The 12,917-nt window shown below is 42.5% G+C and overlaps 1 protein-coding gene across 3 annotated transcripts in view; it reads left to right on the forward strand.

Annotated features, from left to right (window-relative positions):
• ARID5B (AT-rich interaction domain 5B) overlaps positions 1 to 8,334 on the forward strand; it is a 178,428-nt gene extending 170,094 nt beyond the window's left edge. For all 3 annotated transcript variants that reach the window (XM_088670228.1, XM_035137659.3, XM_035137660.3), the window contains one exon: positions 705 to 8,334. In XM_088670228.1, coding sequence (XP_088526354.1) covers positions 705 to 2,846 — 2,142 coding nt within the window. In that variant the 3' untranslated portion in view covers positions 2,847 to 8,334. The remainder of the gene's footprint in view (positions 1 to 704) is intronic.
• Positions 8,335 to 12,917: the final 4,583 nt, after the last annotated feature.

Here is a 12,917-nt window from a genome sequence, read left to right on the forward strand (position 1 = left end):
CTCTATATAAAAGCCCGAATGAGCCACAACACTGATTGTTTCAGAACGCGTCAGCGAAGCTTTGCTTCCCGCCCACCCGCAGACTTCATTTTATATATTTTAATTGGGGGGGGGGTTCATTTTGGTAAGTGCTGGTTTTAGTAGTGCCAAGAGATCAGGTCTAAAATAAGAGATCCATTTGTTATCTCTGTTTTTATGATGTTGTTTTACAGTGTTCATGTTGGTTTATACTTTGTGCATGCACCCTTTTTAAATCCTCAGTGGCTTAGAAATACTTTTTAATAAATAAAAAATGAAAGTCAAGTCAAGCATGCTTGGGAGAGCGTGTTTTAAATATGGAAAACAATCTTAGATCTTTCTAAATGCCATCGTCAACACAGCGGTGGTCCTCTTAACTAAAAAATGGCCTCAGCATAAACACTGCCTGGTCAGCATATCAATGGGGCCTATTTTATGCTGCCTGGTAACAAAATAAAACAAAGAATCACCTATGACTTATTAAGACGTTTGTAATTATACTTTAATGTTTACAATACTTCCAGGGTAGATGTCTGTTGAAATGTGATAGTGGCTATTAAAGCTTTCGGTGCTCAACATGATGGACAAGTTTGTTTCCAAGAGATGCCACTATGTCCTGGTTGAGAATTTCATGCCTTTCATGCTACAGTGCTTTCTTACACTTCTCCATTAAAATGTTTTATTAGGCATCATCGGAACAAGAGAAAGATCAAGAATGTTCAGACCAGAAAAGCTCATCTGAAATAACTGTCGCAGAGGAGGTGAAGGTGCCTGTAGAAGAGTCCCAGGTTTCTCCAATAGATGTAACTGGGATGCCATCATTGGAAAAGACAGACTTTGAAGAAGTCAGCTCAAACAGTGAGGAAGTCAAGGAGGAGATGCCATGCAAAGATTCTGTCTCAAGTGCTTTAGTGTCCCCAGAAGAAGATGAGGTCTTGAATTCCACAGTAGGGAAAATCCCCAGTCTGTCAAAGGACCCAGATGAGCCAAAGCAGGAACAAAGAGTTCACTGTCTCGCAGATGACCTAGAAAGTAGCGCCCAAGAAATTCCATTTAATAACTTCCCCACTATCCAACTCCCACTTCCAAGTCAAAGTGAGATGGAAGACGATAAACTCCCAGAGATGGCGGACTACATTGCCAACTGCACGGTTAAAGTGGATCAGTTAGGAAATGAGGACATACACAATGCACTGAAACAGAGTCCCAAAGTCCTTGTAGTACAGAATTTCGACATGTTCAAAGAGAAAGAAGTGCCGAGTTCCCTTAATGGTGAGCCTGGTTTCAGCTGCACACCACTGCTCTACTCCAAAGGCAACCCAGGCATCATGTCACCTCTGGCAAAGAAGAAGCTCTTGTCACAAGTCAGTGGGGCAACCCTCTCCTGCAGCTACCCTTATGGCTCACCACCACCTTTGATCAGCAAGAAGAAATTAAGCAGCAAAGAGGACCTGTTGTCAAGCATGCCACAGGCTTCCCATGCCTCTGGGATGGATGCTGCAGCACTCAGCAGGCCATCTGTGATCCAACACGTACAGAGTTTCAAACCCAAGAATTCGGACGAGAGGAAGTCTGCTGGTGAAACCTACAGGCACGAACTGCTACTCAAAAAAACTGATTCTGAATGTTGCGATTTCACCAAACAACACCTGAGTGCTCTGGCCGAATCCTATGCACTAAAGTCGGAAATCCAGGACATGAAAGATAGAATGAATGAAAAAAGGGCGCTGCACCACTCCCACATGCCTGCCTTCTTGGCAGACTTTTACTCATCTCCTCACCTGCACAGCCTTTACAGGCACACCGAACACCACCTTAATAATGAACAGACGTCAAAGTACCTCCACCGAGACATGTATAGAGATAGAGAAGCCCTTTCCATGTTCCCTCAGCACAAGCACCAAGACAAGCGAAGCTTAAGCTATCACCCGCCTCTACATCAGCCAGAGAAAAAGAGCCCCATGGAAGCCTCTTCTGATGATCAGCCGACAGATCTGAGTCTTCCTAAAAGTACTCCCAAACAGACTGCAAAAGCTCTGGGATCATCCTCCCTCTTGCATGCTTCAGTGGACAGCAAAAGCATATCCCAGTTCCAAGCCTTGAGCGGCCAGCCTCTGAGTATAGACTGCAACCCCAAAGCTTGTCGTGTTTCTCCAATGACGGTGTCGGCCCCCAAGAAGCACAGCGAGCCTCTTCTAAGGACCAACAAACAGCAGACCCCAAGGAAGATGGAGGGCATGGTCCACCCCATCCTAAGCCACAAAACCAATGCTCAAACCATTGGGGCAGCTCGGCCTCTGAAGCGCAGCCTGGAGGATTTGGACAAAGCCATTTCGGAAAAGAAGATCCGAGCCGTCTCACCCCTGCGCTTACCAAAGGAAGCCCCTGCAAAAGACAAGGGTCTCGAGCAAGAGGCCGAGGGCAGCAAATCAGCACACGTCCTCCCTCCTGGTGGCATGCTGGAAGGTCACAAGTTTCCCCTCTCCAGCCCCATCTTCACAGGCTTGTACCCAGGGACATTGTGCAGCAGCCTGAGCAACCGCATCCCAGCTGGGTATTCTCATCCTCTACAATACTTGAAAAATCAGGCAGTGCTTTCTCCGCTAATGCAGCCTTTGGCTCTCCACTCGTTCATGGTGCAAAGACAGTTCCTTACGTCCCCTGGAAGCTCACAGCAGCTTTACAGGCACTTAGCTGCAGCCACACCTGTAGGAAGTTCATATGGTGACCTTTTGCACAACAACATTTATCCTTTGGCTGCTATCAATCCTCAGGCTGCTTTCCCGCCTTCTCAGTTGTCTTCTGTACATCCGAGCACAAAACTGTAGATCCTCCCTTGGAAAACAACAACAAACAACTACATTCCTTTTAGCCTGTGATGTCTTGCAAAATTTAAACAAAAAGCTGATTATTTGTGTTAACCAATAAGCAGTTTTGTCCCTCATTGCTGAAGGCTTCAGAGTTGATCGAGGGTCAAGCAAGACAGTCGATTCGCCTGGGCTTTGTTTTTTTACTTTGGGCTCCTGCATCTACTCCTCCGTGGTCATTTCACATTGCAAAGAAGGTTCGCAAAAGTATCTGTATCATGAGGAAAACAAATGTCAGAGAAGAGCAGGGGGGGACATTAGGCTCCCCCCTTACCTTGGATGAGAAAAAAGGTGTTGGTTGTTTCCCCCCCCCCTTAAAAAGAGTGGGTTTTGGAGCATTTCAAGTAGAAAAAGAGGCAGGTCTGATGAGAGAGAAAGTGGAACAAGCAGATGATCTACGGATATTGCTTCTTTGGGTACCATTTTGTTTTCTGACTTTCCATATTTCAAATCAATGCAATGTATAGCAGAAACTTCATAGCATTTCATCTTAACACTATCAAAACAGGAAAAGTAAACACTGTCCAATTAGACTTTACATATCTGCTTCAGAAACAAAACAAAACAATCTCCAGCGTCAAGTTCATTTGTATAATTTATGCAAGTTATTTTCAATTTATCCTGTGCTCTGTTTAATTTAAAAGAACAGTCTCTTTTCATTTGCAACCTCTTTTTGGTAAAAGAAAAAAAAGGCGCTGGTTATTGAGGGCTTCTTTTTTAAATGTGTTTATATTTCCCCCTTCCTTTCCCTCTTTCTGCTTATGTTTTTAGAGCAGCTTTTTGGGTGGTAATGTCATTGTTTACAAAACAAAAGCATCCATTTTCAATGAACCTTTCCAGTGGAGAGAGAAGCATACTGTAGATCACACAATTGCAGCTGAGTCCAAACATCAGTTCTTTCTCAAGCGACCAGATCCTTCAAAGGTGCTGAGCGTCCCCCTCACCCATCAAAATGGTTCTCTAATTGTTCATACTTTGCTGTTTTACTGGCCACTGAGATCTGGTTTTCCTGTATCATGGTCTCTGAATTTGTTAAGTATTGTACTTAACCTTATCTAGGCTGTGAAACTGTCCTGCATACCAGAAAGGAAACATGCTTAGGAGACTGTGCTGGCAACAAGTTACTCAATAACATTGGAGTTCTAAAGAACCTTTATTGTGGGCTGCTAAACTATTTCAAGAATTTCAGCCATTAGGAGAGAAAGAAGGGGAAGCATTTTAGTTAAAGATTGTCTGGATTCTGTGCTGCTGAAGTGAGATGGGTGAGAACGGATAATAGCAAGGAGCCATTCCAAATCTGGAAGTCAGTCTTTTGAGGGTTGAGGGCTATGAACTGGTTGAACTCTTGGTTGGCGGAGTCCTCCTACAAAGTGCTGAACATCCCACCTTCTTCCAGCAAAGTATTCTGACCATGTGGCTTGGACTCAAAACAAAAATGGCAGCTTAACCTACAAACCACTTAAGCCCGATTTTACTTGACTTCGACTCTCTGGTCCTGTTGAACAAAAGTTCCATGCCAGTGGCATTTCTGAAGCCTGAGCCAGAGTACCCTGATGACTCTCATGAGAGTCTTCCTGCTGAAAGCTATAGATTGCCTTGAGATATTTTGCTGGAATGGGCTAGGGTGCTCAGATCATTGCAGGGTCAGGACTGCAGCACAAAGGGCAGCAGCTGAAGTGTAAAAGGGGATATATTTTGACGTGAGGAAAGGCTTGAAGAGCTGGCAGGCATGGCACCACCCACTGACTTGCTACTGTGCAAGCTTGGAGGCTTTAGAGGAGCACTCATGGGCAAAGGGCCCTTTTACTGCATGCACACACCCCTTACACACCCATGGGAACAGCAAGAGTAAGAGCCCTACCCTTATAGACTGCAGCTGGCTGCTCACTCATTTGCTTTGGTCTTGGCTTGTGCATGAGCACCTGAAATGCAAAAGGGAAGATTTCGTTCAGCCTGTATTGCTGTTCCTCTTGGGAGGGAAAGGTGTTCGAAGAGCTCTTTGTCAGCGGCTTTGAGTGAGCAGCTGAGGGCTTTCTAGGAGGCCTTTCTGAAGCTTCCATTGCTGTTCACGCGGGGACAGAACCTTTGTGTAGAAAGCAAGCACCCAGTGTGTGTAATCAGAACACTTGAAAGCCGGTGCTATGGTAGGAAGCCTCAAGGACCATGTGCTCTGACCCCATCATCCATTTCATATTCCTCTCTTGACACCGTGTACCAGCACAAGTGACGTTTCCTACCAGAGAGGGAGGAAATGTCAGGTGCTGCCGTGAAGCTGGCTTTGTTCAAATCAAAGAAACAATGCCAGCTTACACTAGTTTTGGTTCCAGTGTCTCTCTCTCTCTCATGGATTTGCTGAGTTTCCACCTCCCATTCAGCAAGCATCAAAGGCAGCCAAATATGTTGAGGCTGCCTCATACCTTTGGCATCATCGCAGCATGGCCATGGCAGCCCACTGAGCACATGGCTCAACAGCGATCAGCTTGAGTTGGTGGTGGGGCAGGTCCTCCCCATGAGGCTAAAATGCAGCCCCACGCCCATCACAAGGCATAATTTGAAGAGTGACAAGTCCATAAGTGAAGCTGGTGGGTTTGTTTTTTTTCCATGGGGAAAATCAACCTACAACGATATGGATTTATTTGGAGGAACGTTTCTGTGCTGGGTCTGGAAGTATGGACAGCTACCCAGAGAGGCTGAACTTTTTGAGGCATTTTACAATGTGAAAATTGTGAGCTGAACCCATCCCAGATTGCAATTCAAATGCAGTAATAATTATCAAAACTACTGGAAACTAGTGGAAACTACTTAAGCAACATCGTGCATGCATGCCAAACATCCTATATTGAAATTTCCTGTGATATGAAGCCAACTGCAATATATAATGTAACCTATTTAATATACAATGGTGGAAAAAACAAAACAAAATAATAGACATCTACTGTTAAAGATCAATGTTATCTTCAATTTAATGCTTTTATGTTCTTGTGGTAAAATTATATGAACTGATGATGCATAAGCAGGCTAGTAGACTTTAGAAGATAAATGTGCCAATGCCGACTTTTGCTTTTCTTTTTCCTGCTGTGCTTGGAGCATTCGAAAAAACAACAATCACATTCTCAGTTGATCAGATGCCATAGAGGGCATTATTAGTATAAAAAAATTGCACTAAACCTGACTAATATAATAATCAAGGTGGGGAGGGGGAAGGGAAGTTGGCAGGGTTGTATAAGCCTCCAATGACTGTTAGAATTATATGCCTGGTTTGGTAATCCAGGATGTAATGCATCTCTGATTTGTTTGGAATAATCTGCATGTAGGGTTGCCTGATCCCCCTTACAGTAAGGGATGTCCCTTGTTTTAAAAGGATTGTCCCTCATTTTGGAACAGCACACCCTTAGCAAGTCATTTATTGCATGCAGAGGTAGCTCCACATTGCTTACAGTGGTACGCCCCTATCCTACCCCTTTCCCTCCAGTAAAGAGGGGTCGCACTGTGCACAAATCCTTTGGCACATACTTAGCTCCTCACCCTCTTAAAAGGAATGGGGCTGCCCTCCTGCGAAGGAGCTATGTGTGCATATGAGGGTACTTGACTGCCCATTTATTCCAAATCCCACAACCTTAGGAAGACTCATTTTTGAAAGTTTGATTTGATAACCATACTGTTAAATCTTAACCTTGTGTGCTTGTTTTGTAAGTCTCCAATTTCAGTTCCATGCATCATTTTGAAAGTTGTTCGGACCGTTCTAAAAGATCACAGTGCAGGGTTAATTGACCCCCCCTTTTTTTGTTCCTCTTGCTTTTTTCAATAGGAAGACTGGCTTATTTTTAGAAAGCTCATGTTGCTTTGGCCAAGATGAGGGTAAATGAAGAGCAATGAGGACATAGCTCATACCATTGGAGATGGTGGGTTGCCTAAGAATGCTTTTTTAAAAATCCATGATTTCTATTAAGTATTGCATTTTCCACTGGCAGAAGACTACTTTCTGTGACTTAAATGGGGCTTTGTTTGCTTTGTTTGAGTTCAAGGGGCCTTATTGAATGAAATTGCACAAGTTTTTTTTTGTTATTGGGAGATTGGTAAAGAAAACAGTTTAATTGGCAGCAGAGTGATAAATCTATTTACCATGAGTTGGTCCCAAGAAATGTTGCAATTCCAACTCACTCTGTTCAGGATTCATTAAAGATTTTGAAGGTTGATGAGATTAAAGACAAAGAAAACCTTTCCCTCCCTTGATAGAATTGTCTTTTTAGAAGCCATTGACATGGGGAGGGGTTTGTGTTGGGTGAGGCCTTTTGCAACTGGACTCTCACTTTAATAATCAGAAGAGTTTCCCAATTCAATCTGAAGCCCAACATAAAGCTGAGAAGTGTTCCTAGCTTATTGAACTGCTGCATGAATCCTTAAGCATGCAGGGCATAAGCCAATGAAACCTGTGACTTGAGCCCTGTTTATATAGTACATGGAGTAATGTGATTGTTACTGTTTCCATGGTTATTCCACTCCAGGTAACTTCTGCATCTTTGCAGTCAAGAAAAGCTGAGAGTAATTTTGGCCCCATTTTACAAGTTAGCTGGAATGGTGTGATAGCGTAGTTGCTCCTCCGCCACTCAGGGAAACGGGTGATGCCTAATTGTGTAAGCAGCCCTAACTGGGGGTGGCATAGGAACAACCAGAGAGGCAGCAGCCGTGCAAGAGTTAAAGAGAGCTGAAGTCACTTCTGTCTCACTGTTTTCTTGACTAGTCCCCATATGTTCAAGCTCTGTCCTATTCTGTTGTGTGGCTCACAGAAGCCAGTAGATGGCCACAGAAATAGGTTGTGTGGTGTGTGCCTTTATTCCATGTGATCCGATTGTACAGCAATGAGCGTAGTCAAACCTGGCCCCATTTCACAATTTGTAATGCTTATAGTGGGAAAATATTTCACTGATAATGAGGTCTGCAGTATTGAAACTATCATTATTGAGCACTTAACCGGTGTTAGCTGTAAATGTATTTGATATTTTACATGTATTCCTCCCCTCCCATAGTTTTAAATATGGTCTAACAAAGGCAGCATAATCTACTAGCTGTTTATACTTTGTTTTGAGCGTTCTTTTGTTGTAAATAGTGTATACATTCTTGTGATTCAAGTTATTGTAGCTTATATGCTCTGTAAGGTGATTATTTGTATATAGAAAAAATGGCCCAGTAATATTATATAGTTTTCCCATTTTTTAAAAGAATAAAAGGGTTACTGAGTAACCTTTCAAATTAAATAAGTTTAAACACTACCAGAAAGAAAGAAAAGCTGAGCCAACTATAAACACTCAATTTTTGTATGTTTTCCAAATTGTATGTATTAATGCTTTTGATACTGTATTATGTGCCAATAGTTTCCCAATCACATAGCAAGCAAATATTTTGTACTTTTTGATCCACTGTAATATTTAATAAAAAATGTTACTATCTGTTTCCTTTTATGTTTAATACATTTGTAAACAGTTCTTTTATCACCCAAGGGATTGCTGTATCCAACCCTTTTAACCTTTCAGCAGCGGCACTCTGAGGACAGCTCGGTCCCCATGCCGAGAGTCAGATGAAAGAAAGGCAAGGTCGCAGTTTATCAGGCGAGAGAATTATCAAGAAGTTTGTTTATATATAGTCATCTTCATGGATGGAGGAATGGGGCTGGAGAGATCTGTGTGCATTGAAAACAAAAGATAAAACCTCTAGCCCAAAGATAGCTTCAATTGTATGACTAGAAAAGTGAAATTCTGCAACCTATAAGCATTCTGCAACACAATTCACACATATTTGCATAATCCATAGTTTACATTGCATAACTTATTCTGGTGTTGACAGTTGTGGGGAGATACTGTACTTGGTATTCTTTGAAGGAAGTCAACGGATAAGAAGCTGACCTCCATTGATAACTTCATGCTTTCAGAGGCATTAGAATGGTCTTCCTTTAATAATGGAAGGGGGGGAATCTAATTTGTTTTAAAGCTCAGTTGACTAAGTTTACAAAGAGCTACATGTAAGCTGTAATGCGGGTCTTTTACTGGGTACAAGGCAAATGGAAGGATTCCCTGTCTCTGCTGTGCAGCACCATGTGAGTGTGGATCTAGTCTTTTAAGAAACGAACAAGGTTTTGTTCTTACGCAATGCCTTCCATCAAAGGCTCTGAAATAACCTGGTAAATCTTACATAAGTATGTACAGGCAGTTAAACTGACGCTTGAGTAACCTGGATTTACCAAGACTAGTAAGGCTGAGATAAAAGAGAACATTATCTCACATCATGAGTCAATCAATGCGCTACACACACAAAATATTGACCAGCCTGACAGCACACTGTCGGATAACAACCCCAAATCAAATCTTCATTGTCTCAATCGCAGGGCTTAACAAAAATAATTAAGCACATTATTATTAAAAACAAAGCAAAAAAACTGCTATTACAGTATCTGATTCTCAAGAAAAAACGCAGTGGAATCTCACCTCGATTAGGCCACAACATGGGTTTCCAGGTATTTGCTACGCTTCAACAGCAAGCCATGCCCCAAACAATGTTAGAATATGCATCCTAAAAAACATCATTTCAAAGCAATCTGCAAAATTTAAGTAGTTACAGAATGACTGTTTTCCTAGGCCTATCATATTAATAAAATCACTACTGCAGTAAGATTAACCAATACAATGATTTTGGGCCATGCAGTCTGGTCACATTAATGGGACCCCAAATTATGTCGTCATATATATATATATTCACTACATTTGAAGCACTACCTTTCCACCAAGGAGCATATGGATCTACTTCCCTTTCCTCCCGCACCAATTTCTCTCTCTCTTTTTTTTAAAAAAAATCATCTTCAAAACAACGCTATGCTGCAGATTAGGCTGAAAGCCCTCACTCGATGCTGGATTGTGGCTATTCTGGTGCATAAAAAGTGGAAACATTTGGCCACAAGATGGCATCATGCACATTTTTTGCCCTGTGACCAACAAAAACACCAGCCAACCAGGCAGCTTTTGGAGAAAGACTTTTACTGCTTTTGTGAAACCTGTAATCCTTTTCAGAATGTTTGATTCCCCAGACATGTTTTAAAATGTAAAGAACGCCTCAATCTGGCGAGGTAAATCCATGTGCACAAGCAGCACATCTGGATGCCACTGTACAGCTGTGGGCACATTCCCCAGCCCATCTCACAATGCTCATTGAGGCCTCATTGATATGACTGGATGCACATCCCTGTACCCAGAGCCACCCGTTGGTGCACACAATTTGTTTCGCTCACATCTGGAGCTGGCCCACAGCCAGCCAGTCAGCCCTTTTAGAGATTTCTGAATGGGCAAGAGCTGGCCTGTTTAACCATTAAAGACAGAAGAGACGGCATGCATGTGATTAAAAAGCAACCGCTGCATTATTGCACACCTACATTTTAAAACATTCATTTGTCCACAAAACATAGTTTTAAAAGCTTTTTAACAAGGGGAGGAGGGGCTGGTATTTAAAATATCGAATCATTTCTGTGAAAAGAAACAGGCTGTGTTGTTTGCCGAGTTCTGGGAATTGTAGCTCTGTGAGGAGTACTGCTCACAGAGCTACAATTCCCAGGATTCGGGGGGGGGGGGCGGCATTAAATGTAGAGTATGTTTTTGCAGCTCAGGGACAGGCACTCATTATACTCCATTGCAGAAGCAAGAGCCTGGCTGCATCCCCATCCCCTTTTGTTTTGTTGCTTACTTTTTAGGAACACATGAGTAGCTCTGCTGGATCAGACCAAAGGCCAATTCGGTATTTTTTTGGGGGGGGGGGAATGGTTGGTGTGTCTCTCTGTGGCTGCTCTCCTGTCCTAGCCAGCCCATTCAGCATGCATCCTCTTCCCCCACCGCCCGTGCCCTAATTTGAAGATGAGACTCCTGGTCAGGGTTATTTTAGCAGTGCAGTGCCAAATGTGATGAATAAGTGGAAGTCTGTTCAAGGAACAGCAGCTCCTAATGACTGCACAGCCGCCAAATCTCTCTTTCTCTGTTGTCCAGTAATTCCCAAATGGAGAATCAAAACAGTCTATAAACAGAAACTGCTACAATTGCAGTTTTGCTTGAGAGAGAGATAGAGAGCGCTTCTCTTGCTGCACAGATTAGGAACTAATGTAAAAATTTCTGTGCCATTTTTTTTAAAAAAAGAAAACGCCTTACAGCATTTGCCCTCTGTAGGGATTTCACATTCCAGCAAATGCTTTTGTTGCAGGATTTGGAGAGGCTCTCCGACAAGCCCCGGGGCTGATGGTTGCCATTAGGAAAAGACACTTTTATTATTCAGAGAAGATATCATAGGATCGAGCTCTTTGTGCACAGTGATGCTTATTGGTAGAAAATAGAAAGTTGGCCAGCGCAGTTACTGACTGACTGCATAAGGGAGACGGTTGGAGCATTAAACACTGAACCAAGGAAGAGCACAGTCTTTGTCCAGCTGAACACAGCTACAAACCAACAGATAACATTTCAGACTTACTGCTGGACCATAAATCTTGGCATTAATTTTTGACAGGCTTTTACTAGCAAATATCAGCTTACATGTGAAGCTCTACTTATACTCAAGGAATCATGTGCTAAAATATTTAAAACTAGCTAACCCTTTTAAAAAAACACCTCTCAAACACAGCTAATAATAGCAGTAGAATATCGGTATGTTTTAAAGAAAAAGTTGCCTGAAATAGACAAGGCTTTAACAGTGGCTTCAAGACCTGCAGAGGAGAAGGAAGTAATTGTGCTGTGCTGTGCTGGTGTTTGGAGTCAAGCACCGCAGAGGATGAGGTCCCCCCTCTCCAACAGCTTCTTGGCCCCAGGCCTCACAAAACCAGGAACTGGTGCAGACTTCCTAGGTCACACTCATATTCTCACTCTTCACGACTGCACTATACAGCTCAAGCGAAATCTGTCTCCCATTTTTTAACTTATTTTTTGCTTAAGCAATAGTGTGCATTTCTTTAAAACATAACGTGCCCCTCAGGACTTTAGTCATATCTCAGGGACGTATAACAAACCTAAATAAAACTAAAGTGACCCCAAAAATGTGAATGATATTGCTAGAAATGCAAATATTTTTCACAATAGACTGAGGACTACCCCAAACAGCAGATCTGATATAATATGGTCCTTAGGAGGAGACCTCACTGAACTCATTCAATGCAGCAATATATGTAGCAATTAAACAAGAAGGTAATTTTTATACTATAATTCCTTAACACGCTTGTATTTATATATATATATTTTCTCGGAACATTGTGATTCCAGTTTAATTAATTCATCCATTTGACAATGTGTGTGTTTCAGGGAATGATTATTCCCCAACCCTGCAAAGGCTGATATTGCATTAAGGCACAATGACATTTCAAGTAGATATTTATGTTGTTCAGCCACTGCAATCAATCATGTGAATGCTCCTTAAGTGCTGTGAAGATCTCAATCAAGAAAATGCAGAGGAAAAAGCAAAACTGTTTTGAGACAAACTGTCTCTTAAGCTTGTTCGAAGGGAGAGTCGGTGATTGGCGCAAACCATTCTCTCTTTAGAGCAAGTTTTAACCTTGCATTCATGGCAGCCTTGTTACCACCATAATAATGAAGGTAAGGACAGACACACCTTTAAAAGCACTGCAATACCTCCAAAGGAAACGGGAACATTTTGCATGAATAACCCTTAGATCAGGGGTGAGCAAACTTTTTCAGCAGGGGGCCGGTCCACTGTCCCTCAGACCTTTTTTGGGGGAGGGGGGGCTGGACTATATTGGGGGGGGGAAATAATGAACGAATTCCTATGCCCCACAAATAACCCAGAGGTGCATTTTAAATAAAAGCACACATTCTACTCATGTAAAAACACCAGGCAGGCCCCACAAATAACCCAGAGATTCATTTTAAATAAAAGGACACATTCTACTAATGCAAAAACACGCTGATTCCCGTACCGTCTGTGGACCGGACCAGATCAGGCCCCCGGGCCTTAGTTTGCCTACCCATGCTCTAGATATATTTGCTTCTCCTCTGTTCA

Source organism: Zootoca vivipara, chromosome 5 (genome assembly GCF_965207765.1).
Source record: "Zootoca vivipara chromosome 5, rZooViv2.hap1.1, whole genome shotgun sequence".
NCBI classification, from domain to species: Eukaryota; Metazoa; Chordata; class Lepidosauria; order Squamata; family Lacertidae; genus Zootoca; species Zootoca vivipara.